Below are 26,560 nucleotides of genomic sequence, written 5' to 3' on the forward strand. Positions count from 1 at the left end.
CTGAGAAGAATCCACTGCCTCTGTGATTGCAGCCACTTACTTAAGCAAAACTGTCAAGGATGCACTTAATTGAGCTGATAATTGTGAATGAATTATTTGATCTATATTAGCAGCAAAATTAAACTAATGTTTTAACCAAAGCAGTGTGACAGTGTACACTGTTGTAAAGATAGGCGGCAGATAGAACTGCCTTTTGAACACATTTTGGATCAGCAGAGGAAGGTATTGATCACAATCTGTAACAAAGAAGGAATAGTTTATGCCTTTCCAAGGATCAGAGCTCACTGAAAACTCCCAAAAAGGTGATCTCTGAGTAGAGATGCTTTCCCTCTGGCTGCCGGCCCATCAGTGAGGTTTGGGAGGGGTGGACCCTGGATGAATTGCTTGCACCTGTGCTCCCAGGGCTGGCCGTGTCCTTTCACCAGTTGCTCAATCCCTGGTTCAGTCCCTGACCTAATGGTCCCCCACAGTTGTTTACATAGCTCTCCAGACATTTTCAATTTTGTTTTGAAGGAGAATTTATGAACATGGACTGATAAGTGAAGTGGCACTACATCTATTGAGAGACAGTTTCTTTAATGACTTTCAGCAGAAGAAAATCAGCTTTGTTCATCTGTAATGAGAGAATCATGACACATACCCAGGCTCATACAGTTTCATAAGAATTTAATGGTGTCTTTTCCTAATGAAATTTGTTGTTTTTTTTTTTAATCCACATGTTGGATAGAACAAGATTTTGGGCCTTTAGAAGAAAATGGCCAGTTTAGAGACTTCAACAGAAGAAAACAATTACCACTTTGTTAACTAATCTGCTAGAATGCAGCAAGAAACAGTAAAATTATCATAGCTATAACATATAAAATCTCAAAAATAAAATAAAATCCCTGTACTAATAAAAATCTACACTTTGGAGAAAAGCATGTAAGTATTTTCCAGCTCTGAAAACAAGTCATGTGCATTTGTGGAAGTATTCTCTTCAAATCACAGGATATAAGCATAAGAAATAAATGTGCAAGCATTTCCATCTCTAAGAATAAACAGAATGCGTTTTCTGTCAGAACTGTTGCAGTCATTTAAATCTCAAACCCTTCTTCGAGTCTAATATTGAAATTGCAGATGAATTTTTGTGGAGCAACAAGGCCATCTTGAGGCAAGATAGAGAAATGCAAAACTTCTGTTCCACATTGATTTGGGAGGATAGAGGGTCAGAATCTTGGCACACAAACGTAAATGTTATCCTCTTGAATTCTTTGGCAAAGTCCCACAAGTTCCTCAGAGTATTATTAAAGCAATTCTTAGCCAGCAGTCCTGAAATGATAGGAGGCATGCTTACCCCTTATGTTGCTCTACTTGCTGAAAGCTTTGAACACAGAGCTGCGTTAGCAACATGCTTGCCATGGTGCGTTGAGTTGCTTTTCTCCTTCTTAGAGAACTGAAGAAAAAAAACTTCCCACTGCTCAAAATAAGAATAAAGTATTACACTGTACATATTTTAAAATGGAAAAGTATAAAGATAGTGAGGAGGCTTTTGAAGCATTAGACGCAAATCTACAAAAAATTTAACTTTCACAGTTCTTTGTCACTCTTTAGAAGTTTCAAGTATTGCTTTAAATTTGTACCTTTGAAAATCCGATATAAATGTTCTCCAAAAGGGAGGGGGAAAAAAATCTTAAGTTTCTTACTGTGGTTAAGATTTGTTTGGTATGAAAATACCAAAAAATTTTCTAAGTTAAAACTGGAGTTGTGGGCCCATTCGTAGAACTTTCTGTCCCCTTATTTGTGTCTGCAGCCTTAAAATCATCGCAACATTCAGGAGCATCATTTGCCTCTGGAGTTGATGGAGTAAGGTCAATAGTGATCAAATCAGTTTCCTGATCTTTTTTCTCTACTTCGTTGCAAAATTCAACCTTATCTTCCTGCTGGCTGTTCTTTATTTGTCCGTTCTGGGCAGGATAGGTACGAGCAATGGTGTCATACAGAAATTGGTAATGTTCCTTAAATACAAAGAGAAGAGTATAGTATGAATGGAATGCACAGAGCCCACAGATTATCTCATTCTTACTTCTTTAAAATTTTAGAAATGTAGCACATAGCTGGATGTGCAGGACCATATATGAAGCAGATTCCACAGCTTCTGGCAGAGAGGACAGTGGTTCTATGGTATATTCCAATATCATGCGTATGTAATGTCTCTGCAGCTGCCTTTATCAGATGCACCAAGCATTGCACTTTTGCTTTACAAAGCGAAGTCACCAAAGCACATTCTTCAGAGTATCTAAGCATTAAACAACTTGTACTGTGAAGACTCTGGAAGAGTTATCTATAGTCTGCACCATACTGACAAAACCATTTGGTTTGTTAGTAAAGCAGCAAATGCCACAGAGATCCAAAACCTCTCGAGTGATTTAAAGTAACTAAGTTGGTGGCTCCTAATCTGTGCGATGGAGTTAGCTCCCTAACCGCTCAAAGGACGCTGTACCTGCATGTCCTTTGAGCAGCTGCAGAAACACCAGTTTATGCTATTTGTAATTGTACAACATGCATCCTTCCGTAATCTGTTTTACAATTCCAGCTTTGGACTGCTGCTACAATTACAGCATAGACTGCTTTATTTTTATCAGTAATGGCCAGTTCTAAAGCAGTGGTAAGTGGCTGTTCATATTCTGATTGTAATTAGTGTTCCCTATGCAGAAACAACACATATGGTTAGGAGGATATTTGACTGATGAGAAGCCTTGTGATTAGTCCTGTTATTTCACAGGATTTACTTACAAAGGTAGAGACCACTCCCAGCCTGCTGCGACGAAGAGCTTTTACTACTTGGAAAACATCTATTACTTCTTCAGTTTCTGCACTTTCCAAGAGGGTCATCAAAGCACAAAACACACCAGTCTGCTGCGATCCATCACTAAAAGAAAATGCACCTTCTTAAAATGTAAAATCAATAAGACTTCTTATTAAACAATAACTTCAATATTTTGACAACAATAATTTCAAAGTCTATACAATGAATTACATATCTGAAAGGTGTTTTACTGGACAGAAATTGTGACAATTAAGGATATTTGTAGGATACACACAAGACATAACTTATTTAGATTATATCTTGAATTAATGTGGCCATTTAGTATATCAGAGAGAAATTAGAAGTAACAGACTTACAGGCTCAGCAATGATTAGCGTAATTATCTTCCTTTTAAGATAGTATGCAAGGTTATTTTATTTCTAGAAATGGTCCTAAAAAAGCCAACTTATGCACTGGGATAAACTAAATACTCTGCTGGATCCTCACTATTATTTCACTATAAGAGCACTCTGAGCTAGCACTTCTCAAAATACACATATCAGGCGAAAGTAGCTAGCTCTAATCACCTACCCCATACAGGCTTGTTGAAGAGAAGTGCACTCATCTTACAGTACTGCAATCAAAAAGGTCAATTCTGAGCTGAAAAGAACATCCTAAGGATAGCTGAGTCTCTCCCTCAAGCCACAGAAAGGCCTGTGGGAAAAGGTAGCTACCACAAAATTGTGGTTACGAAGCATACCCAAACCTCAGAGGCAGGTTAAAATATGTGTTGAGTCGAGACCCACCAGCAGTGGATGACAAGTGGGACAGTGCGGCTGTTCCTGTTGTCCTCAGAGGCTGCTCTGGCTGGCACTTTTTGTTTAAGGCTTAGAATCATATCAACTAAATCTTTGGGGTCTTCGGGAACATCCAATCCATTCCACTTGTGATATTGATACTGATACACCTTCTGTGTTTCTTTCCTCTGCAAAACAGCAGTGGAGATGTAGTTAATGGTCAGGCTGAAAGAAAAGGTTCATGTAGCAGTACATCCATTACAGCTGATACACAAAAGAAAACTTACATTCCTGGGGAAGTACATTGTGATATGAGCTCTGCCTCTATGTAATTATGAGGTAGGGAGAGGACCAAGCTTTGCTCAAAGTACAAAAGATAACTGACCTCCTGGGACTCTGCTACCACTCTCTTGGCAATGAGCTAAATGGTAAATCTGAGGCAATTTGTCACATTTAGTGTAATTAGCAGCTGGTCTAGAAGACAAAAATACTTCAGTTTTTTACAGCAGAAGGTGTAAGTGGTGGGAACTGCCCCTACTCTCTCTTTGAGCTAGATCTATAATTAGAAGAACAAATGTAAAACGTCCTTTCATAATTTGCAAAGAAACTTCTACCTTCAGATGTGTGACATCAAATGCGCGTATGGTGTAGCTAGGACAAGAGTTGACATCTGTCATTTGAACTTCTATGCCATCGTATGTTTGTCTTCCTTCTCCCCAGTACTGTGCACAGAGTTCCTAAAATAGATAAAAATACAAGTTAGTGCTTACTGTATAAACTTCTTTATATTTTATCTTCCACGTTCACTTACAGAATTCGTTCTCTTCAAAGTAGAAGAGAATAAGAGAGTGCAGGTCAGTATTTTCTTTATATATAGATGACCTTTAATATGAGAAAATGTCGCCCTTACCTCATCCCCTTGTTTCAGCTCTGTCAGCATAACAATGACTTTGACTTTTCTTTGGAATACCATTTGCCAGAAGTCAGAGATAGTTTCCTGCAGTGGGCCTTGCGTTGCAATCATAGCTTTTGGACCCCAGTAACCCTACAGAAGAAATGTAAAATATTTTTTCCCTTAAATTCATTTCAAATGTGACTGCCATGCAACAGAACTCATTGTCATTTAAAGAGCACTAAATTAATTATCTCTTTTGGTCATTGGGAAAATACGCCCATCACAGCAGGCAACAACTTTGCAAGAATTACAGAGTCAAATGACAGCAAAATCACAGTATGAATTCCAAAGTATTACTTCCAGATTGACAACAAGATGCATGCATGCTACAGTGAGTGAGGCCTCACAGTGCCATTACCTACAAAGCATATTTTTTCAGGGCTAAAGCAAATATTGAATTCGATAGAACTGTTTAATTGGATCAATAAGAAATAAAGTTTACACTATTACAACAGAGTTAGTATGCCACAAGTTCACATTAACCTACCAAGAGTAAAACTAAGTTTACACTTAATAGAAACAGTGTAGAAATAGAAATGTAACAGTGTCACATTTTAAAGAATCCAGATAAATCTAATTTACCTACTAATTGCACAATATCCATTATTTTCGTAAGTGACAGATAATGGCTCTCTTCCTTGGGGGTAAATATGTCACCGTAAAGCTGATAGTCCAAACTTTACTAGCACAGATTTGTATATGTGAATAACAATCACATTTCACTTGTAGAGAAAATATTAATATGGATAAGTATGTTGTAGCAAAGTTTAGAATATTTTTATGACTAAAATTATAAGTTGATTTGCCAGTCAAATCTTCCTTGTGAGTTACTTACAGAGGACCCTCTATATACATACAGTTATGAAGGAAGCATTAATGTATTTGCTTGATTCTTCACAGTCACTCTCCTCATCTGAGGAGTCCTCTGAATCGTGTTCGCCCTCCTTACTTTGTTCCTCTTCATTCCTGATTGGCACTCGGTTAAAGTCATCTGCATGAGACAGAGTCACAGTTACACCACACTGCTGCTCAGATAACAGTATTTGAGCAGGGCTGACCCTCTGTGTCATCACCCTCCTGCCACCTCCAGGGAATCCCAGCTACTGTTTTATCACTGGTGAAGGTGGCCACACACATGGTGGCTTGGGTTCCCTTATGGTTTGCTTGCTTTATTCTCGGAGCTGAGCACAGGAAAGAAGTTTATCTACTCACTCTGAACTGTATCCATTTCTGAATTTGGGATCTTGCTACCAGGTGTACATTTGTCACTCTCTGACTAGTAGAGGAGGGTCAGGAAACTGGGTACTGATTCTGGAAAGCCCTTGCAAAACACGTTATGACCAGCAGTGTCCTTTCTGGCAGAAAGCCAGAGGCATCAGAAAAAGGGGGTTTGATAGAAGAGCACTATGAGCTTCTGCACCTTGGGTAATGCCAGAGGTCAACCTTGGAGAACTCAGGATTTGAGAAAAGCTCCTCCAGGTTTCCACCTGTCAGGCTTCCTCTTCCCAGTGCAATTCCTAAGTGAGCCACAGACATTTTGGGGCACACTGCATCCAAATACTGAACAAAGTTTTGCCCTATATGTAAGAGAGCAACCTGCTCTTTGAAGCTTAGTGCCTGTCATCCTTCACTAGCTTGTCAGTCACCAAGTTCAAGTTCTTCATTTTCACCATCAGAAAAGACAGCTGGTTCCTGATATTTTAATGGAAGCGGCAACCAGAAAAAGGCCAGTCTTTCACCTAAAAATTGCAGAGTGAAGACCACCTGGTTTGAAATAAATCACTCCCCAAAATTCATATTTTTAACAAATCATTTCTTCTTTGAATCACAAGGGGAAGTTTCTAATTTTACAATCTTGAGAAAATTACTTAAATACATCTCTGTAAGGTAATTTACTGCCCTTGTTTGTTCAGAATTTAATAGGTTTTCTTGAAGAAGACAACAGATAAAATTCAGAAGGTTCACAGAAAATACTTACATGGAATTGTGTTGGCACTCCTATTTTTGTTTTTATTTTCCTCTCTATTCCCAGTGTTCTGTGTCCGCCATCCCTTGTAGGAAGGTAGTCTCTAAAGAAATAAGTTTGAAATTATATTTGAGATAAAAATAGTTTCTTGTATCTTGGTCCCCTCTGAGCACCGACATTCTGTCCTCATCTCCCAGTGCCTTGAATTCTTACTTCAATTCTATGAACTTTGGTCACATCTGGACTATAGCTTACAATTGCCAACTCCAACAAGTACAGTAACATGGAAAATATGCATGCAGACGCAACTAATCATCCTATGCCCCTAATCTTTATTAAAAATATTATCACAGAAGTGATCTATTATATATATTATCTCTTTCTTGTGGCTATTGTGCAAGTCACTTTCAAACCTAAGTGGGACTGAAGGCCTAGGATACCAGAAAACAGTGCTTCTTTACCTGAAATTCTGCCTCAAGTAGAGAAGGTTCACTTGGAGGATCTTTTCTTTTCAGATTGTTAAGGTAGGAATGTAGTTCTGAGAGGCTGACCTCTGTTTCTCCATACTGATTGTATTCCACCAGTGCTTGATGGATAAGGATGTACTGTGACTGGTGTTAACCATTTGAAAAGTTTAAAAATGAAATTATGAGTAAACAAATTTATACCATTATTTTAAAAACAACTACCAACCACTATTTCTTACATTGTAAGTAGTAATAACATTAAACATTATCATTAAGCAGCCATTACATTCAAAAAATCATAGGGGCTTCCAAGTTGAACATTTTGGATCACGCAATGTGTTGGATGAAAGGTATCCTGCAAATAAATGCCACATCAATAAAAAACCATGCAATTAAGATTTGAAAGATCAGGGGGAAAAAACGAAATAAGTTAAAAACATGCATCCCATTAAGCCTACCATTGTACTCCCAACTTAACTGAAAATCCTGCTAAACTGTTTCTTCAATACAAAATTTATTTAATTATGCAAGTTCAACTCTGCTTCTTTGCACTTATGAGTTGCATGTCAAAAGCTGGATTATCAAATCTAAAAAGTAACTCTCCCCTTTCTCTAGCATCTAAACTCAGCAAGCCTAAACTTGTTAAATTTAAACTAAAAAAAAACTTTGCTGGAAGTTCTCTCACCCTTTTTCAAAGCTGTATTTTGTATGAAAGTCTTCACCTGAATTTCAGCAGTATCCATAACTGAGCAGAGCAGTTCTGAGAAATACAGATCAAGAACTAGTAAAAGAGAGTTTTAAGTGAAAGGAACTTTAGTAAGATACCTCTACTTGAACCATGAGGCATCGCTGCCGGCGCAGCTTCACAACGTAGCCATAAACATCCACTCTGCCTTCTGCATCCAACCCCTCCAACATAGCATCAATTCCAATATAGGTCCCAGTGCGCCCAACTCCAGCACTGCAAAGTGCAAAGGGATTTGGTTATCATAGAATCAAAGAATCACTAAGGTTGGAAAAGACCTCAAAGATCATCTAGTCCAACCATCTACCTCCCACCAATATTGCCCACTGAACTATGCCTATAAGTACTCCACCTGCATGTTTCTTGAACACCTTCAGGCACAGTGGCTCCACCATTTCCCCAGGAAACCTGTTCTTCAACCACTTTTTTGGAGAAGCTTTTCTTAATATCCAATTAGAACCTCCCCTGACACAACTCGTCCTATTGCTAGTTATGCAGGAGCAGAGGGCAATCTCCCCGTTGCCACAACCTCCTTTCAGGCAGTTATAGAGAGCAATAGGGTCCCACCCTAAGCCTCTTTTTCTTCAGACTGAACAACCTGTGTTCCCTCAGCCATTCCCAAGAAGGTTTGTGTTCCAGACCCTTCACCAACTTTGTTGCCCTTCTCTGGACACACTCCAGATGTCCTTATTGTAGTGAGAGGCCCAAAACTGAAGACAGCACTTAAGATATAGCCTCACCAGAGGCCTCTCTGCTCCTGCTGGCTGCACTATTTCTGACACAAGCCTTCTTGGCCACCTGGACACACTCTGTTGGCTCATGTTCAGTCAACTGGTGACTAACATCTCCACGTCCTCCTCTGCACAGCTTTGCAGCTATTCTGCCTGTCATGTTTCATGGTGTTGTTGTGTTCAAAGTGCAGAACCCAGCACTAGGTCTTGTTGAACCTCATCCAATTGGCCCCAGCACAGCAATCCAGCCTGTCCAGATTTCTCTGCAGGACCTTTCTACTCTCAGGCAGATCAACACTTCCCCCCAGTTTGGTGTTATCTTCAAACTTAATGAAGGTTTTCTTAATTCTCCTACCCAGATCATCGAGAAAGATATTAAACAGGCATATCTGAGTCCTTCCCTGAGAGAGGAGCAGTCAGCAAGAGAGCAAAAGTGAAAACAATTCTCGCTGGAAATTAATTGCAACACTAAAAATGATGAGTCTGAGTTTTAAATGCTTTGTAGTGACAGTAAGGTCAATTCTGTCAATCATGGTGCTTATAGCCAGAATAGTGCAGCATTTACCTGGCTGCTTTTCAAAAGTCTACATATCCTCAGGTTTAGTCAATTTGAATAGAGAATGATTCACCAGAAAAAAAAGCTTTTCTTTGCATCTTTAACTACCTCCTCTCAAGTAATTATTGCACAAAATTTGGCATAAGCCAATTACTTTTGACTTTTGCTAGCTCCATTCTGTGAATAGCTTAACTTCATATTCATTTAACGTAACATAATCATTATAAATTTTTATGATTTACCTGCAATGAACCACTATTGGGCCACTAAAAAAGTTGCTGAGAGCATTCACTCTGCGTCGGAGTTTGAGAAGGAGATGTGGATCCTCAGGAACACCATGGTCTGGCCAGCTGGTGAACTGAATGTGAGTGACATCTCTTCCAGATGTTCTTTCTCTTCCCTGGACAAAGAGAAGTATGACTTTACATATATATATATGTGTGTGTGCGTGTGTGTTTATGAAAAGCCAAAATCAAATGCAGATACACAAAGCAAAAGAAAAATAAGGACAAAAGTCATCAAATATTGAAACAGAAATTTCTGACAGTTTGGTGTCATGTGAGGCTCCCAGCAGCCTCTCAGGTTACATTTTTCGTATTCACTTTTAATCAAAAAATTACAGTCAAGAGCTGTGAATCAGGAATTCACAACAACTTGAACAGAGGACAAGCAAAAGGTTCAAAGCGTTACAAATATATTATTCTCAGGCTAGCCTATGATCCAGGGTGTAATATGTTTCCCCATTCCATTCATGAATAACTTAGTTTATAGCTCTTCTTGTTTCAAGTGATATCGGTTAGTAATTCTCTCATGTCTCCTAGAAGTAGTCTGCTGAGGGCACCTTAGATTAAGAACAATAAATAAGATAATAATATATAAACAAAATAATATACATTTAACTGCAGGCCATACAAGAAATAGACACAGTAAAGCCATAGTTCTCATCCTGTTGCAATTTTTTCCTTTTAAGATTAGTCACAGAGCAATTATTTACATCATGATACCTTACTAAGTTGCAATTTTTGCATTATTGCAATGTAATGAGAGAGAAGAGGAGGAATTTCCAGCTGAAATAATGACTCAAGATGGGTGGATTTGCTTGATTCTTCTGCTCAAGATATCTCAGTAGAATTACTCTTTGAGTTTTAATGCTTTTATCTGTGAATTAAGTTCCATTTGCCCTTGCTAAAATTTATTATCATGAGAGAAGCATTTAGCCTAACATGGTAATTTTTTTTCCTCAATTACTCATAGAGGAAATAATGTATTTCAGATGTGTAAAGAGAGAGCAGTTAACCATGCTTATTGACTCTTCACATAGGTAGATGGTAATTTCAAAATGTTTATATTTATATTGAGATCACTCAAATTTTGCAACTACTGTACAATTATCATGGAGTTAGGTAACAATGTCCTATGAGTCACATTGATACTGCAAAAGATAATGCTAAGATGCCTATACAGTTTCTGTATTAATGAACAAGTTATAAGAAAATCACGAAGTATTAAGTTTTCCATACTTAACATGTTAACAGATTCCCCTTAAACACAGACGAGATACTACAAAAAATAGTTTTTTAAGTTGGGAAATACATGTCTAACTCACATTTCCTGAAAGAAATGACACCCACGTCTGTCAAGTTCTCTTTTACACAAAATGTTGCTTGGGAAACATAAGCAAAGCATCTTCCATTGCTACCTAACTCTTCTCATGCTATAAATAATCTCTTAACAAAACCTACAGACTGACCCCCATTCAGCCTTATGCTCCTAAATCAACTTACATTTGTGATGTGTAGTTTCTGAATTATATAGTCTGGACACATTTTACTTTCATTGATCTTCACAATAATGTCTCCATATGTTGCAGAGCCATTCTCCATTGATGGCCAGTACTGGGCACACTTGTTCTATGAAGATATGAAGTTAATTGGTGAGCAGAATGACTGCAAAATGGCAGACAGCAGAGAGCTAGAACAAAGTCTGATTTAAAATAGACAATAACTTCATATCATTTTCCAATTCCTTATAGGTCTTGTTCTCCCCTGAAAAGGCAGTCAGTGCTTAGGATGTCACTGCCAAACAATTCCAAATATCTATGGAATTTAACTTGGAACAGAAAGTGGGAAAAAATCTCGTATACTAGGTGACAATGTGAATACCTCCATGCAGACCTTGTGGCTGTTGCCTGAAGACTGTGGAGAAGTTTGTTGCTAATTCTACAGCATCTTTTTCAGCCTCCAGGGAGGAACTTTGCTCATGCTTGCTGATAAAACAACTCAGAAATGCTTTAAACCTGCATGCTGCCAACATTTTAATCTTTAAAAGCTATCAAAACTCCTCATGTTACCTTCCCTGCTCTATGTGGAGTAAGGAACATAAGCAAGCCAGAAGCATTCAACTTTCCCAATTAACGGAAGGGAAAAGATAGTAGATACAAAAAATATTATGAACTGAGGGCATTGGCAGAATATCAGAAGAGCCTAGACAGGGGAAAATGCAAATCATACATTTTTTGCCAAGTCTACAAAAAGCCAGAATTCTACCTCAAGCCCTTTTCTGGGCTTTACTTGGAAGCCCACCCTTTACTAACTTACAGCTGTAAATAAAGTGACGTTTTCTGATAAGTGATAATTCCATATGGAAACACTGGTTTGGCATGCCATCCAACATAGGTTTTGACAAAGCCAGAACAACAAAAAATGAAAACAGAGGACTTAAGAAGAAAATGTAATTCACCACAGCATAGCAACCCATTCTGATTTCAGACAAAAGAAGGATGGATGGATGGGTGGATGGATGGATGGATGGATGGATGGATGGATGGATGGATGGATGGATGGATGGATGGGCATTTCTCACCCTGTTTCCTTCCTCACAGCGAGTAACCATGACAATAATTGTTGCTTTCTGTTCCCAGATCATTCTCCAGAAATCATCCGTGGTTTCATCCTTGGGACCTAGCGGCAGAAAATTTCTTTACTGTGAGGGTTATATGGCACTGGAATTGTGTCCAGGGAGGCTGTGGAGCCTCCTTCGCTGGAGAACCCGCCTAGATGCTTTCCTGTGCAACCTGCTGTAGGGAACCTGCTTTAGCAGAGCGTTGGACTCAATGATCTCCATGGGACCATTCCAACCCCTACGATTCTGTGACTGTGTGATATTTCAAGGCATTTTTTCAGAGTACAGCTACTCAAAAGCTGCCTTGATGTTAGCCCTGCAGTCTGAAAAGCTAAACAGATACCATGCAAATAACAGACACAGACTTGCTTTTATAAGGGCTGCTGCCATTATGCTACATTTTAAAATTTTCATACGTTTTCAATACATGGCTGTGAAATGTGAAAACTCCTGCTGTAAAGTTATGCATCATCAGAAGTCTACCTCTAACATATTATTTGTTCACCATCACAAAATTCTCTAAGCTAAAACTTACTGGAAGCATTTTCTCATTAAATTTTAAAATGTCAAACTTTCAATTCCTCCTTAAATTTACTTTAAGTTTACTTTGTGACTACTCCCTAAAAAAAAGTGATTGAAAGAATAAAACAGAAAATTTAAGGTTAAACTTACCTTGTGCAGCAATATATTTTCTTGGTTCTTTGAAGCCCTATTAAAATGTACAATGTTATTCAACTTAAAAAAAAAAAAGAAAAACGCATGACCAATAAGATTTGTAACTTTAAAAATGAATTCCATATGCAACAGTCCAATAATCTCAAATACATTGTAAAAATGGAACGAACACATGAGGACATCTTCAAAGCTGTTTAACACATGAAATGCACAGGCTCAAAATTTCTTCAGTAAGGCCTATAATTTTGTACAAGTAAAACTCACTCACATCAATATAACTTGCGTTGATATAGTCTGATCCCGGGTCTCCTGGAATCTCAGAGAGCTCAACACGGTTATGATCATCTGTTTAAATTATTTGAAACAAAATAATTATACTCTCACAAGGAACTGAGAAAAGAGGTACTAATACACCACGTAAAAACTGTAAAAATACTCACATGGAAGAATATCGATGTAACGGTTTTTGCTCTGATTATGGCTCCTCTTGGCCTCCTTCATTGGAAATTTAGTGAAAATTCTTGGTATGCTCTGTAAATAACAATGTTTATTTAACTGGTAATCACATACTTCAAATAGCTTCTGTTTACCACCAAATACATACAGAAGACATTTGGTACTGCTAAGAATCTGGAAGACAGCATTCTGTTTCATACAATTCTATTTCATATATTTCTGTCATTTATAACAGTCATGACATTTATTTTCTTTCGTTATATATCTCCACAATATTATTTATATCCCCAAGCCTACAAAGTAAGAGAGACTAGAGAAAATCTACCTCGATAAGCACTTTTGAATTAGATAATTTTTAAACTATGCATTTTATACTTTTGCTGAAAAACACCTCCAGAAAGAAAAGGAAAAATTGTAATATGATCTAGCAATGAGGAGAAGTAAGTAGAAAAATTAGCTGGAGCCTTATTTGACCTTTGATGAGAATTCACTGAGGTGTCTGTTCTTTGGGTTTTATTTGTAAGCAGTGCATATACTGCAGAAATGCTCTTGAAAAGAATTCTTCCCACCACCTGGCCACAAATCTGTGGTATATTTCAAGCCAGTCACAAACCTGAAATTCATCCAAGAAAAGTCTTCCTTCATCAGCAATCTTCCTCTTGTATGTCTCCAACAATTTCTCTGAAGGTATTGGATCTATGTTCAAAAGCTGCCTTTCATCATCTTTAACTGTGTAAATATGTCGAACATTTATCTTTACTGGCTCTTAAAACACAAATTACATTTCAGCAAATGTGATTCTCAAACTGTCAGCTGTATTAACAAAAGGACAAACCCATTTATTTTAACTGAGCACGTTAATTTTTCACGAACTGGTGTCCCTCAGGCGATCTACAAGGAAACAGGTCCCAGGAATAACAGAACTTGCCTAGCTCTGCTGCAGAGTTGAGAATGCACCAGCAGGGCGTGTGCGGGGCTCCTGCCTGAGCAGCGCTCTTCTACAAAGTGGCGGTTGTAACACCTGGGTCAGTGCAACAGACTGCCCAAACACCCACCGTAGTTACGTGGGTGTTCTAATTCTTTATTGGCAATGGTAAATTGAATTACTGTATAAACAGCCTGTTAACATTTCTCTTGAAATATAACAAGACACGTTGCCTATTTTTCCCAATTTTCTCTGACATATTCACCATCAGATTCCGTTGTAATAATCTGTAATATTATGTTTAATGACAATGAATGACAAGGCTTAACATCTCTAACTATATTTTTTCACTTCTGCTTCAGAGATTTCTTTAAGCAGTAATATGAGTCGGAACAAATGGATTTGAGTATCAATATTGTATAATGTCCCATTTAATACAAGGGCTGCTCCGAAAGTAATGCCTCTCATTTCACAGTGTTGGCCCACGATGTCAGAAGTGGATGATGGCGGTATGGCAGTAGAGGTTGGACCTTCCTAACAATATTCCAGCAACATGCTGTTGCTGTGTGACAGATGGCAGCAGAGGGGCAATCTGACAAAATGGCATCTGACATGGAAATGTGTTTGAAGCAAAGATGTGTCACTGAATTCTGCCATAGGGGAACAATGGCACCCAATGACATTCAGTGACACTTGCTGAACGTTTCTGGAGATTGAACAGTGGATGCGAGCACAGAAAGGCAGCAGGTGGAGCATTTCAGCAGTGGTAAGAGCAATAGTGTGTCACCTCCACTGGTGCAGCATGCAGGCTCTTGTTCTTCACTGATGAAAACGCACATCCAGTTGTAGTGACAGTGTAGAAAAACAGTACTTTGTAGCTGAGAATTTGCCCTCTCAAACAGTGTTATTGTACTCCTTATATCTGTTGTTTCCATGAAAACATATAGGAGGCATTACTTTAGGAGTGGCCTATAATAATCAATTTTTCTGTGCTTAAATGCAATAAATGATTTTTTTCTTGAAGCTCTCTAGTAGTCACTGATTTCATCTTCCTCATAAGCTTTGAAATCCTGTACAAAAGGTTGCACACACTGTCTAGTTTCAGTCTCCGGAATTTGAAAGCCTTAAAAAATTTACAGTGACAAAGTACTGCTTCATGTTAAAATCCTTGCTTTGAAGAAGGTAAATTGGGAAGGAAAACTCTAGATGAAGCAATATTTGACTCTGAAGTTGCTTTCAGGGTTACAAATGTGATGACCGTTGTCAGAGACAATTGTTTTTTTCAATGAAATAATAAATAAGAGTGTTTCAAACCAATAAACTTTTAGTTCATTTAAGTATAAATACTTCTGAAACATATTTGAAATTCAGTATTTCAATGTACCAAAAACACTCAAGTTTTTTTTTTTTCTTAAATTTCCCTGAATTATGTTATATCATGCTAATATTTGCAAACTACATTTATAACCTAGAATGCAAACATTTCAAAATTGGCAGTAAGAGATCTGACTTATTTTATTTCCATCTGTTATATAAAGATACTCACCACCTACAAGGCTGATGACTTCAGAAGAATTGCTGTAAGAGGCAAAAGAATCTGTAAAAGCTTTGACTGGTATGACACATATCTGATAACAGGTTAAATAAATGCAGTTTCGCATAAGAACACCAAGGCTTTTCAGTAACCAACAGACAGCATTACAAGCTCACTTTAAAACAAGAATGCTACAGCTGAGTCTGACAGCCCCTGGGCAGATGTCAGGATCTCTGTTGTCCTGCATTGAGCACTTAGAATGGGAGAAACAAGGGAGCTGCATCACAAAGTGTTACTGCTTGCACAATTCTGTCCTTATCACCAGTAGGTAACATCTTTAATTTATTGACTGGAGTGACTTCTCACACCACCTTTGTTCCTCTTGTTTAACAAAAGGAAACATGTGTCAGAAAACTTACACATATGTAAAATGTAAAATTAAATTAATCATTAAATAATAAGAAAATTAAGTTTAAGTACTAAAATAACACAGAACAACTCAACCTCCTCTGGAGTCATATAGTGAAAATTGATTTTGATTCTTGTATTAGAAAAGTTTGAGTCTGGGGAAGAGCAGCTCCCTGTCCTCCTACTGGAAAAAGAAAAGATGAGAGGATCTAGCAGAGATGAATTCCCTGGTTTTACTGTGGCTTGAAGGCTGAGAGATTTCTGAAGAAACTGTTCTAACTCCTCCTTCCGTGCCAGCAGTAAATGTCCTCTCACATGTTGCACAGCACCCCTCACAGCAGAAGCAGCAGTCAGCCTGGTGTTCTAGCACAGTACTAAGGGAAGGCAATAGCTGTCCTGTCCCAGTACACCATCCTACAGACCTGTCAAGTCAACCCAGAGATGGCTGTAATAAACAATTTCTCTGAGATGGGTGAATCCAATTTCAAAACAGTCCCAAGAAACTGTGTATCATTTCCAATACTTTTAATTGAAATCATTTAGGAGAGGTATTCCAGATAACTTGCGAATATTTTTCACATAGTGAAAGGCATTTTCTTCTAGCAGATTAAACCCTCCATGTTTCAGATAAAAAGGCACACCAGGGAGATTTTAATTCTCTCTCACTGTATTTGCATTGCCAGACAAGACGAGAGGGTTTCTGAGTTTCTTTTGAAAGGATGAGAAGATGAATGAATGACTGTGCCAAGGATTAGTGAAATTAGAGACCTTAACACTTCCGAACTACTGCTTGTGAAATATTGTTGAGAAACAGAAAAGAAAAGCAAAATATTTTTTAAGAAAGGGAGAGAAACACGAAGCTTACCTAAGCTTTTTTTGGTGAAGGTCATAGATTTTATACAGAACCAGTAGTAAAGCAATTGATGTCACAACAATCAAGAACACCAAGAATATAATCAGGGCCCTCGAGTTATCTAGAGACAGGCAAAGAATAAATACATTATTCCTCAGATAAATAATTAACAGTATATAAGTTTCCTATTTTTTCTTTTTTTTTTTAATTTTAAAAAGTATATACGCAAACCAGGGCAAGTTTTTTATGTGTGTGCGTGTGTAAACAACTAAGTACTTATTTTTAAATATTAAGTTTAGATTTGTTATTCCAAGGTCAAAAAATGTTAAGCTCACAGAAAAGGAGGGAACAACTTCTTCCTCATTATGAAAACTTTCACTGTAGTCCTCCATGTCCACCTGTCAAAATGCCAAAGCTCACCAGCCTGGCACAGCCCTGGTCTGCATGCTGCACACTGAGCGTGTGAGTGGTGGGAACGGGGGACCTCAACCCCAGGGCCGCAGCAGCTCCAAGTGCAGCCTGCCCTCTGCACGATGGCCCATCCTGTCATCATCTGCTCACTACACAAATAGACATGGGAAGTCTTGGGTAGTTGGTCAGAAAAACTTCTGTTCCTCAACTGATCTCTTGATTCACCTCTTTTTATCCTTTTTTTTTTTTTTTTAAATTAATGACAGCTCTTGCGAGCTCTACCAAGAAACTTTAGTAACAGATATTCTTCAAATGAAAAACTCAGTTATCCCATTTATCCAATTCCTTTAATCCAACCATCATTTTGAACTGAATTCAAAACAGGATATCTCACATGGGAGATCACTGACATGTTCCCTGTGCCTCTGACAGTTGATAAGACTTCTCTGACAGACACGGAGGGACATCTCCCAAAAAGATGCAGTGGGAAAAGTCTTCCATGTAAATAAGTTACTTTAGTTCAATAATATATAAAGTTCTTCTTTATTTATATCTTGTCTACTATACTTTTCATGCCTACGATACTTCAAGTTTCTTAAAATAGTTGGCGTTGTACACACACACTCCATGGGAGTGGGGATTCCCTCACAAAACACAGCTCTTGGAACACAACATCTGAATACAGGAAAATAATTCTGAAGTGATCGATTTAAGTCAGACGAATGAATTTCTAAATGCACGCATGAGGAAGCCACGGCTATGCAGGTATTCTGAGTTGTGTTTGATGACTTGTTAACATGGTCTTTTACATTAATGTTGAAGAAGGATTTTTTTTTTTTTTTTAATGCAGTTAATTATTACCTATACAAATAGGCAGATTGTAACAAAATTCAGAATTTACACCATTACTCCATACTACACTTAAGTCAAGAAGTAAAGATGCTGTATGTTTTTACTTACATCTGGTATATATTTCTTCACATACTGAGTCTCCTGTATAAAATCCATTATTCACGGAGATCTGCATACAGTGGGTGAGAATAATAAAAATGTTCAGATACACCAAGTAAAAATGCTTGCATAAATTCTTTAAAAAGAAAATTTCTTTAAAAAGAAAAAATCTGTAGGTCTTTCAAATATATCTATTTCCAATGAATATCAATCTCATTGACAGCCTGTTACAGTGCATCTCATGTTTCCAGTTAAGTTACAGCAAGATCTTGATCCAGAAATAACTGTTTAACTGAATGGCAATGTTAATGAAATAGAAGACATTTTACAAAGTCAAAGACAGATGCATCTACAAATATATTCTTTCTCTAATCAAATCTCTCAAATCCGAAAGAGAAACCAAACGATGTGCAATGAAGCATCATTATTACATTTGCTTCAATACCAAATACATAAATAGCAAACTGATAGGGATATTTCTAAGCCAGTTATTGTGCTGGAATTTATTCATAAAAGGTTAAATTACAAAAGCCGAAGACAACTGTTAAAAACTTGCTTTCTAGAAATATTAACTTTTGATTACTTTAACTGTTAAATAAAATACCAGCTTTGTTTAGATATGTTCATGTCTTTCATACTATTGTACATTTATCCCTCCTTTTTCATTTTCTTTATAGAAAATATCTTTTTCTATCTGTCCCAAGCTATTCATCTTGTAGGTTGCATGCTGTCTGAACCTATATGGAGTAGCAGGTAAGGGCTTGATTGATACAACTAGAAACATATGCAGAGACATGTTATTTCATAAGTAACAGCCACTTGTTTACATCTCCTGCCTGCAGATCCACAGATGATCTCACCGCCAGATTTGCCTTTTTCTCTAAAATCAAGAATAATGCACTTAAACAATGTAAATATAGGAGTTTTGCTTTTTATTTAGCTAAATAAGCTCACTTACCTTAAAGGTATATTTTGTCAAGTAAGAGAGATCTTTTATTGTAAAATCGCATTCATTGTTACTCTTTTTCTCACTCCCGCTGCTGGAATTCCAAGCCAATTCAAATTTTGTTTCACTTCCATACACTTTTTGACTTCTGCATTCAACTTTGACAATATTATCAGCCACCAACTTTAGTTTGAAGCCAGCCACTTTCTCTGGTTCTGTTTGTAAAAGAAGTGTTACTGGATCCATTCTCAACATTTCAAACCAAACATTTTAACAGTATGTGTTCACGTCTACTTGTTATAACCTCTCTTAACAATGTTATGCAATTTCTTCCTTAAAAATCACTGTCCCAATTTAACAAGATGAAAAAAAAAACAATTTGGGAAATCAATTTGGACTTATCTGAACTGAAAAAGCTATCAAAGGGAACTGAGACAGCTGGGAGGAACAGAGCTCCACTGGAAGTCGGGCTGCAAAGATAATAATATGGCAACTATCTTTTGCTTCTGATGTCACCCATTTGAGGACAACGGACAAAACATGGGAACAAACAAAGTTTTCAGCCTGAGCACATAGGTTTCAAAACTGATGTGGAAAAGTATAGTTGGATTCAAGTATCAAATTTTTCTAAAACTCCTAAAACTTTTTACTTTTTAATGCTAGTACATCTATTAAGTCTAATCTGTGTTTTCTACCTTTAATATTGCATTGTGCTGCAAAAGATTTAAGAATGGGACACAGCCTAAGGGACCTTTCACTGGCTGTTAAAGCCTCAAAGGGCAGTAAATAACCATCCACATAAGGCAGCTTTATTAGCCACACTGCCATGGAAATTTTCTCCAAAAATCACTCCAAGTTGCAAGCCATACACTAAGAAGTATAAATATGCAGCTGTTTTTCCTTCGTATGGAGAGTTAAGGTGTGTGAAGCTTTATGAGCAGACTGAATTTCATCTGGGGGGCAGCAGGACACAATGCTTCGCTGGATGGGCTGTGGTTCCTGATTCACTTTTATCCACAGGGCACATTTGTGACTTTCAGAATGCTGCTAAAAGAACTAGGACAAGAAGAAAGCAAGCATTTCTTGTGGGAATGTGCGTGTTGAAGATGGAAAACTGTTTTCCAAATTGTAGCTTTTCCTATTCCCTAGGAGCTGTGCTCTAATGACATGTTCTCCTGTTCAAGAAATCAAAAAAGCCTCTCACAGTATCTGCTTGATCATGTTGTTATCATCTGTTGTAGCAGCTGGAGAAGGTTTAGTGTCACAAATTTGTGAAAACAATCAAATTCTAGTTTTCATGACTAACACAGGATTTTTTTTTCCTGGACCTTTAAATATATGGTGGACCACAATCTCTACCTGATATATTAAAACATGACTGGAGCCCAAGAGAGTAGGAGCTCCAAAATTCAGAAGTTTTAAAATTATTGTCTTAATTTAAACAAACAAACGACTGAACAATTTATGATCATCCTATAATTAGGACTGTTCAAAAAATAGTCATTTTTTAGTTTTTCTTAAGTCTCAGATCAAACACATTACATTATCAATCAATTCATTCATCAGTATTTGTTGATGTTGTTTTAGCCCTATGGGGCTTCAAGTGATAATTTTCATCTTTATATTCTTGTGCGTATAAGCTCCAATGTGTTATGAAAATGACCCAGAGTAATAGAGAGATTCCAGTGCTTTCATGAATAATATGCAAAACTAGATGCAAAACTCCCAACATCCCAAAGAGAGAGAGAGAATTTAAATTCAAAAGAACAGCCTGCCTGAAATACTTCCCAAAAGCCTACAGAAACACATTAATAAAAACAGCAGCCAGAGTTGGTGATATTCACAAAGCAACAATAACAATAACAAAAAACAAACAGAAACAAACACGCATACACAAAAAAGCACACCAGTTTAAACTATTGTAACAACACTAGCACAAAAATAATATTTTATTTTTCACTATAAAGTATTTTTTCTGATTCTGTGCAGCCAGAGGAAATATTAATTTTGTATTCCATCAGGTTATGTAGCAGTGGTGATGCCACACCTTGACTTCTGTGCTCGGTTTTGAGCCTCGGGGGAAAAAATCAATCAACCCATCACCACCACCACCAAAATAGGAAGCAGTGATGTCTGTATTAACCCTTGTCTCCATCAGGAAATATTTTCAAAATCTGGTGGGAAGGGTTCTTCTGCTCTTGTCACAAATTTCAAATGAATGCAATTAAAAAAAAAAAAAAGTCTAGTATGGATAAAAATATACCATGTTTAATTAAAATCATATTAAATAATCAAAAATGAAACACTACTGATATTAATGTTAGTAAAAATAATAATGTTAATAATTTTATGGCAGAATAGTAGTAACATACATAAAATTGCAATTAAGTACAATAAGAAATTACGTACTTCCTGTGTTAGTGTCAGCCTTGTTTGCAACAATTAGCAAATGAGACTTACTTGCTGGTTGTGTTTTCAAGCAGTCTTCCACTGGAGCTCCACAAAAGATTTCACCCCTTACACACTTGCTGTTTTTAAATGCTTTTACAGACACAGAGACATCAGTATAAGGTTCTAAATCAATACAAGTAAAGTTGGTCTGATTCATGGTAACGTCTTAAAAAAGAAAAATGAAATTAAGATTTATGCATGTAATCTCTTGCACCTCATCAGAGTTATGCAAATCCACTGTTATGCACTTCCACTTTAATTACTATCTACATTTGGCATTTATTTTCTGAAATAACATATCAGGCTCTTTCTTTTCAAAACGCCATCTTCCAGCACGTTTCTTATTTTGAATTAAAGCTCACAGACGGAATATATGGTCCCAGTATAATGGGGACAGACACATCCATCTAAATGTAACACAGTCTAAAACAGCATAGAGGAAGGGAGTGAGAAGAACCTGGATTTATTTGTTTAAACATGTATATGCAATCCTGTACTTAGCACCCCTGACTTTTACATATATAATTTTTCCACAGAAGGCAGCCCCCTTTTTGCACTTTCTACCATTTCAGTAAGCAGTCACAAATCTGTAGTCCTTCTTGAAAGTTCAATTCTGTTTATCATCCTTGAAGGAATAAACAGGTTTAGTGCTGCTTTAGGACAACCTACCCACAAAGGTTCTTAGCCTTTCCCTAAAAAGTAGGTTTTTCCTAGGGAAAAATAAAAATAAAAATGATTCCACTTTCTCACAGATTTCTGATGTGTTAAAAATTAGAATTCTAAATAGGAATGTATCTTCTCAGTAAATATATTAACAAGCTGTAGGTGCATTTTCTGAGGCAGAGAGTACTGTGCTAAAAACCTATCAGGTAACTGATCCCATCGGGACATTTATATTGCAAGACACATGAGAACTGAAGTGTGACAGATGATGTCCTGAAATGATAAAATGATAAAATACACCACATTGTTGAAGTGGAGCAGCTCAACTCAAAGAAATGTATAAATATGTTTGTACAAACAATATGTTTAATTGTTTCTACTGGACAGGTTTAAGAAATACATTTGGAAAATGCATCATGCTCAGTGCTTTGTGAATATTAAAATATGCATGCAATTATTCTATGACAAAGGGGCAATACTTACGTTTAACAGTGCCATTGCACATCACAATATAGCCATCTACATGGTTTTCTGCTGTGTTGGCGGGTTTCATCCACGTAAGTGTTACTTTTGTGGCAGTAGGATGTACTGTAAGATTTTCTGGTGCTTTTGGAGCTGTTTGGAAAAAATGTGACAGGAAGAAAAAGTTTGAATGAAAGTGCAAAATACTCCTTTTTATATCTACTTTGATCAAATTAAATTTCGTTAAACAGTACACAACATACCAATATTATTTAACATTTTGCATAGCACATTTCCTTCAGAGAAATTATACGTAATTATAAAGAGAGTACATACAAAATCATAAAAATCAGAGAAATTTCATAAATTTATTAAATTTGAGACACAGATGAATACAGCAATACCATATATTCCTAAAATTTTCCAACACTTCCAGTTAAAATGAAATATTTTAAATTCCTTACAGTTTTAACCATATGTATATTTTTTTTATCCTGAAATTTTATTAATAGGTTACATGTTTTAGGGTGATTTTCTGTTAATTCAGAAAACAAAGCTAAACCATTTAGCCATCTCCAAGGGCAATGCTGTAGAAAAACGTGTCATTTTCTACGGAGACATTTTTTGCAATCATTCTATCATATCTTTCTTCAAAAGCCAGCATTCAACTCTCGTTTCAGGCTAGGCCTGCACCTTCAAGTGCTGGGCAGCCTGGTCTAGTTGTTGGCAATCCTGCCCATGGCAGGGGAGTTGAAACTAGATGATCTTTAAGGTCCATTTAAGGTCCCAGGCAATTCTATGATATGATTCACTGAAACCTGCTTACATTAAGCCAAGTTCTCTCCCTTAAAAAAAAAAAAGTTAATCTCTGAGTGAAGGAGAGAATGGCTTCAGACTGCAGGTCTGAGCCAGGGGCTAGAAAAGGAAAAGACAATTGTGACTATGGCCAAAAAATACAAAGGACGTGAGATGGGGGTGGCAGGAGCTGGCAGAGAACCTGAGATTGGCTGAGCATAATGTCGAACAAATATCTTCATCTTCAGGAAAAGAGTGGAATTCCTAATGGGTTTTTCTAGAAATATATGGAACGTAAAGCAAAAATAAGCATTATACTTACCATCATAATCTGTGGTTATTTTGAAATCTTTGGTGAAGTTCTTTTCAAAAAAATGTACTGTAACACTGCAGTTGTACTCACTGTCTGATGATAAAGACTTTAGAAATATGGAGTCATCAATTAATTCCCGAGTGTATTCTAAATCTGGATTATCTGTGGACACAAAAATGTCTTACGAATATTTTTCACAACTCTAAAAGTACATAGTATCATTTTAAACGAGATTTGCTCATCTGCGTTTAATCAATATCTAGAAAACTACAGAAGTACCTCAAACAGAAAAGTATACAAGCTCACACATAGACTGAGTTCTATGTGCTTTGATATAAATTCAGTTTCCATAGATCTTTACTTTTCGTCACTAACACTCCCTTGCTTTGACTTTCCAACAGTTTAAGTACAGAAATAAAGCAATTCATGGCAGAAACCTGAAGAGTCGCAGCTTCTTAGAAGCTCACCCATCACCATCTTCAGCTCCCTCAAAAGTGGAAAACCTCAATCCCAGGACACTGAAATCATAGACCTTATTCTGAATTGGAAGGGACTGAGAGGATCATGGAGTTCAATTCCAGTGCAAAATAAAAAACCATATATATCAGAGCACTGCTGAAACACTTCTTGAACACCAGCAGACTTGGGAACACGACCATTTCCCTGGGGAACTGTTGCAGTGCTCGGCTATCTTATCTGAGGAGAACTTTTACCATCAACTAAAACCCCCAGATCTCCGTGTGCAGGGCTGTGCTGCAGCAATTTGTTCCCCAGACTATATGAGCTTGCAAGATTACACAGTTCCAGGTGCAGAATCCAGCATTTGCTCTTGTTAAATTTCACAGTTAGTGACTGCCCAGCACTCTATTCTATCAAGATCTCTGTGCAAGGCAGCTCTACCATTATGAGAAGCAACAGCTCTTCCCTATTTAGTACCATCTGCAAACTCAGCCTGCACTCAATGCTTGCGTCCAGATCATTGATAAAAACACTGAAGAGAACATTCATCATACATTTTTCTGGAACGTGAGGATATATCCAGCATATCTTCTGCATAACATCAGTTGCCATTGAACCAATGTTTCCTCAGACTCCAAAGCTGGCAAACTCCAAGACCAGAGTGCCTCAACTCTCACTGTACAGGAGCCTGCAGAGCCAACTGCCTAGGCAATTTGCAAGGAAGCAGCTCACAGCAGACACTCAAGTCTCTAAGCTCTCACTTTTCCTTCAGGCAATCAAGCAGGAGGTCAAAAGCTCCTTATGTCTGCAATGTGTGAAGCTGGGAATCTCAGCAAGTGAGCTTTCTGGGCTTGAACTCTCCCCACATGTCCTGCAGGGCACGCAAACCCCAGAGGGCAGTCTCTGACCCTCTGACCTCAGAAATTCTGAACAACTCTTCCCTCACACTAATACAAATAATTTAAATCTGCCAGACTCATCCCAAAACATCTACATTGCTTAAGAAATAATAAAAAACGATCAGCATTTAAAATATGTTAGATGTATCTCACTCGTTTTGCAGCTAGCAGTCACATTGGGACAGCCATCTTCACAATCTCTACATAAAGAATGTAAAGGCAATGTTGCAGAGTTGTTTCCAACGCATGAGTTATTAAAAGTGTATCTTTTTTCATCTAGAAAAGATTAAAATTAAATATCACTGTGATAATAGTTATATATATTGATTTGTTATTTTATACTTATTTGTTTTGCAACACGAAGATTCAATTAGCACAGAATAACATGCAAAGAATTTAGAAGCTGAAATTGAAAATTAAAAGGTGTTCATGAAATAAAAGACAATGTTGGCATTCAAATAAAAAATGAAACTTTTAATCCACCGAAAATAATATCATTAATGAACAAAACCTCAAGCATAAGTAATAGCTTTCAAGTACTCAGTGGCCCTGTTACTGCTAGCCATGCTGTATGTGGCCAACACAGATGAAGTTCATTTTTTACATTTACAATAAGAAAAGTACATTTTTTACGTGAAAACCTCTGTCAGAATCCCTGAAAAGGCAACAGTAGATAAGAAAGACCAGTACAGCTGAACTACCATATGCCAAAAATAAATAAATACATAAATTAAAAAAAAAATTAAAAAGAAATTACTAAAACCCATATATACCTACCAGGTGGAATAGTAAGATACATGTCGTTGCAATTATCAGATCTAACTGTATATCTTTTGCACCACTTAAGCATTGCTGTGTTGTTGCTGGCACTCACTTGTGAGCTCTCCCCACCTTTCCCCAAAATATAATAGGTTCTGTTTCCTTTGAGATTCCGTAGCGTAACTTCAGCTAAGTTATTCTTGTCTACTATAATTACGTTATCAATATCGTTATCTAAAAAGAGAAGGAAAAAATAGTCAACCATAATTTTATGACAATTTTTAAGAAGTATTAAATGCTTTTTTGGCTCTCCACAGCATCATACTTGTTTTAAGAACTAGAAAATATAGGAAAATTAGTTGCTTTTTTATACTTCATTTTTATTTTTATATAACTTCTACCTTAAAAACAGTTTAGTTGAAACAGAAAATTTACTTAGGAAAATACTCTTTTAAATTGTTGTCTAGTAAGGAAACCTAAAGAATTTAAAAGATTAACATTCCAGAATAACTTTTTATTATTATTATTACTTAAAGCACCAATTGAAAGCTAAATATTTTATTTTGACACATTGAATCAATTGCTTGAAGAGAAATTTAAAATCTTCTTGTCCAAAACATTTCGTAGCTATCTAGTAAATATCAAAAGCCATTCCTGAAAATCAGAGAGTGGAGTTATTTCAAAAAGAGAGAAATCA

At 37.0% G+C, this 26,560-nt stretch overlaps 1 protein-coding gene across 7 annotated transcripts in view; it reads right to left on the reverse strand.

Moving 5' to 3' along the window:
- Positions 1-649: 649 nt before the first annotated feature.
- PTPRC (protein tyrosine phosphatase receptor type C) overlaps positions 650-26,560 on the reverse strand; it is a 59,535-nt gene continuing 33,624 nt past the window's right edge. For 6 of the 7 annotated variants that reach the window (XM_048947083.1, XM_048947082.1, XM_048947078.1 and 3 more), the window contains 25 exons: positions 25,882-26,097; positions 25,258-25,380; positions 23,756-23,908; positions 22,660-22,791; positions 21,523-21,678; positions 19,075-19,277; positions 18,126-18,186; positions 16,767-16,875; positions 15,506-15,537; positions 13,648-13,799; positions 13,019-13,109; positions 12,847-12,923; positions 12,576-12,612; positions 11,865-11,962; positions 10,787-10,912; positions 9,245-9,402; positions 7,796-7,931; positions 6,965-7,114; positions 6,516-6,606; positions 5,395-5,528; positions 4,493-4,627; positions 4,197-4,319; positions 3,592-3,770; positions 2,773-2,908; positions 650-1,994 (listed from right to left, as the gene is read on the reverse strand). In XM_048947083.1, the coding sequence (XP_048803040.1) occupies positions 1,725-1,994; positions 2,773-2,908; positions 3,592-3,770; positions 4,197-4,319; positions 4,493-4,627; positions 5,395-5,528; positions 6,516-6,606; positions 6,965-7,114; positions 7,796-7,931; positions 9,245-9,402; positions 10,787-10,912; positions 11,865-11,962; positions 12,576-12,612; positions 12,847-12,923; positions 13,019-13,109; positions 13,648-13,799; positions 15,506-15,537; positions 16,767-16,875; positions 18,126-18,186; positions 19,075-19,277; positions 21,523-21,678; positions 22,660-22,791; positions 23,756-23,908; positions 25,258-25,380; positions 25,882-26,097 (3,278 nt within the window). In that variant the 3' untranslated portion in view covers positions 650-1,724. The remainder of the gene's footprint in view (positions 1,995-2,772; positions 2,909-3,591; positions 3,771-4,196; positions 4,320-4,492; positions 4,628-5,394; positions 5,529-6,515; positions 6,607-6,964; positions 7,115-7,795; positions 7,932-9,244; positions 9,403-10,786; positions 10,913-11,864; positions 11,963-12,575; positions 12,613-12,846; positions 12,924-13,018; positions 13,110-13,647; positions 13,800-15,505; positions 15,538-16,766; positions 16,876-18,125; positions 18,187-19,074; positions 19,278-21,522; positions 21,679-22,659; positions 22,792-23,755; positions 23,909-25,257; positions 25,381-25,881; positions 26,098-26,560) is intronic. The other variant, XM_048947077.1, reaches the window with a different exon arrangement.

The sequence above is a fragment of the Lagopus muta genome, chromosome 5 (genome assembly GCF_023343835.1).
Source record: "Lagopus muta isolate bLagMut1 chromosome 5, bLagMut1 primary, whole genome shotgun sequence".
Lineage (NCBI taxonomy): Eukaryota > Metazoa > Chordata > Aves > Galliformes > Phasianidae > Lagopus > Lagopus muta.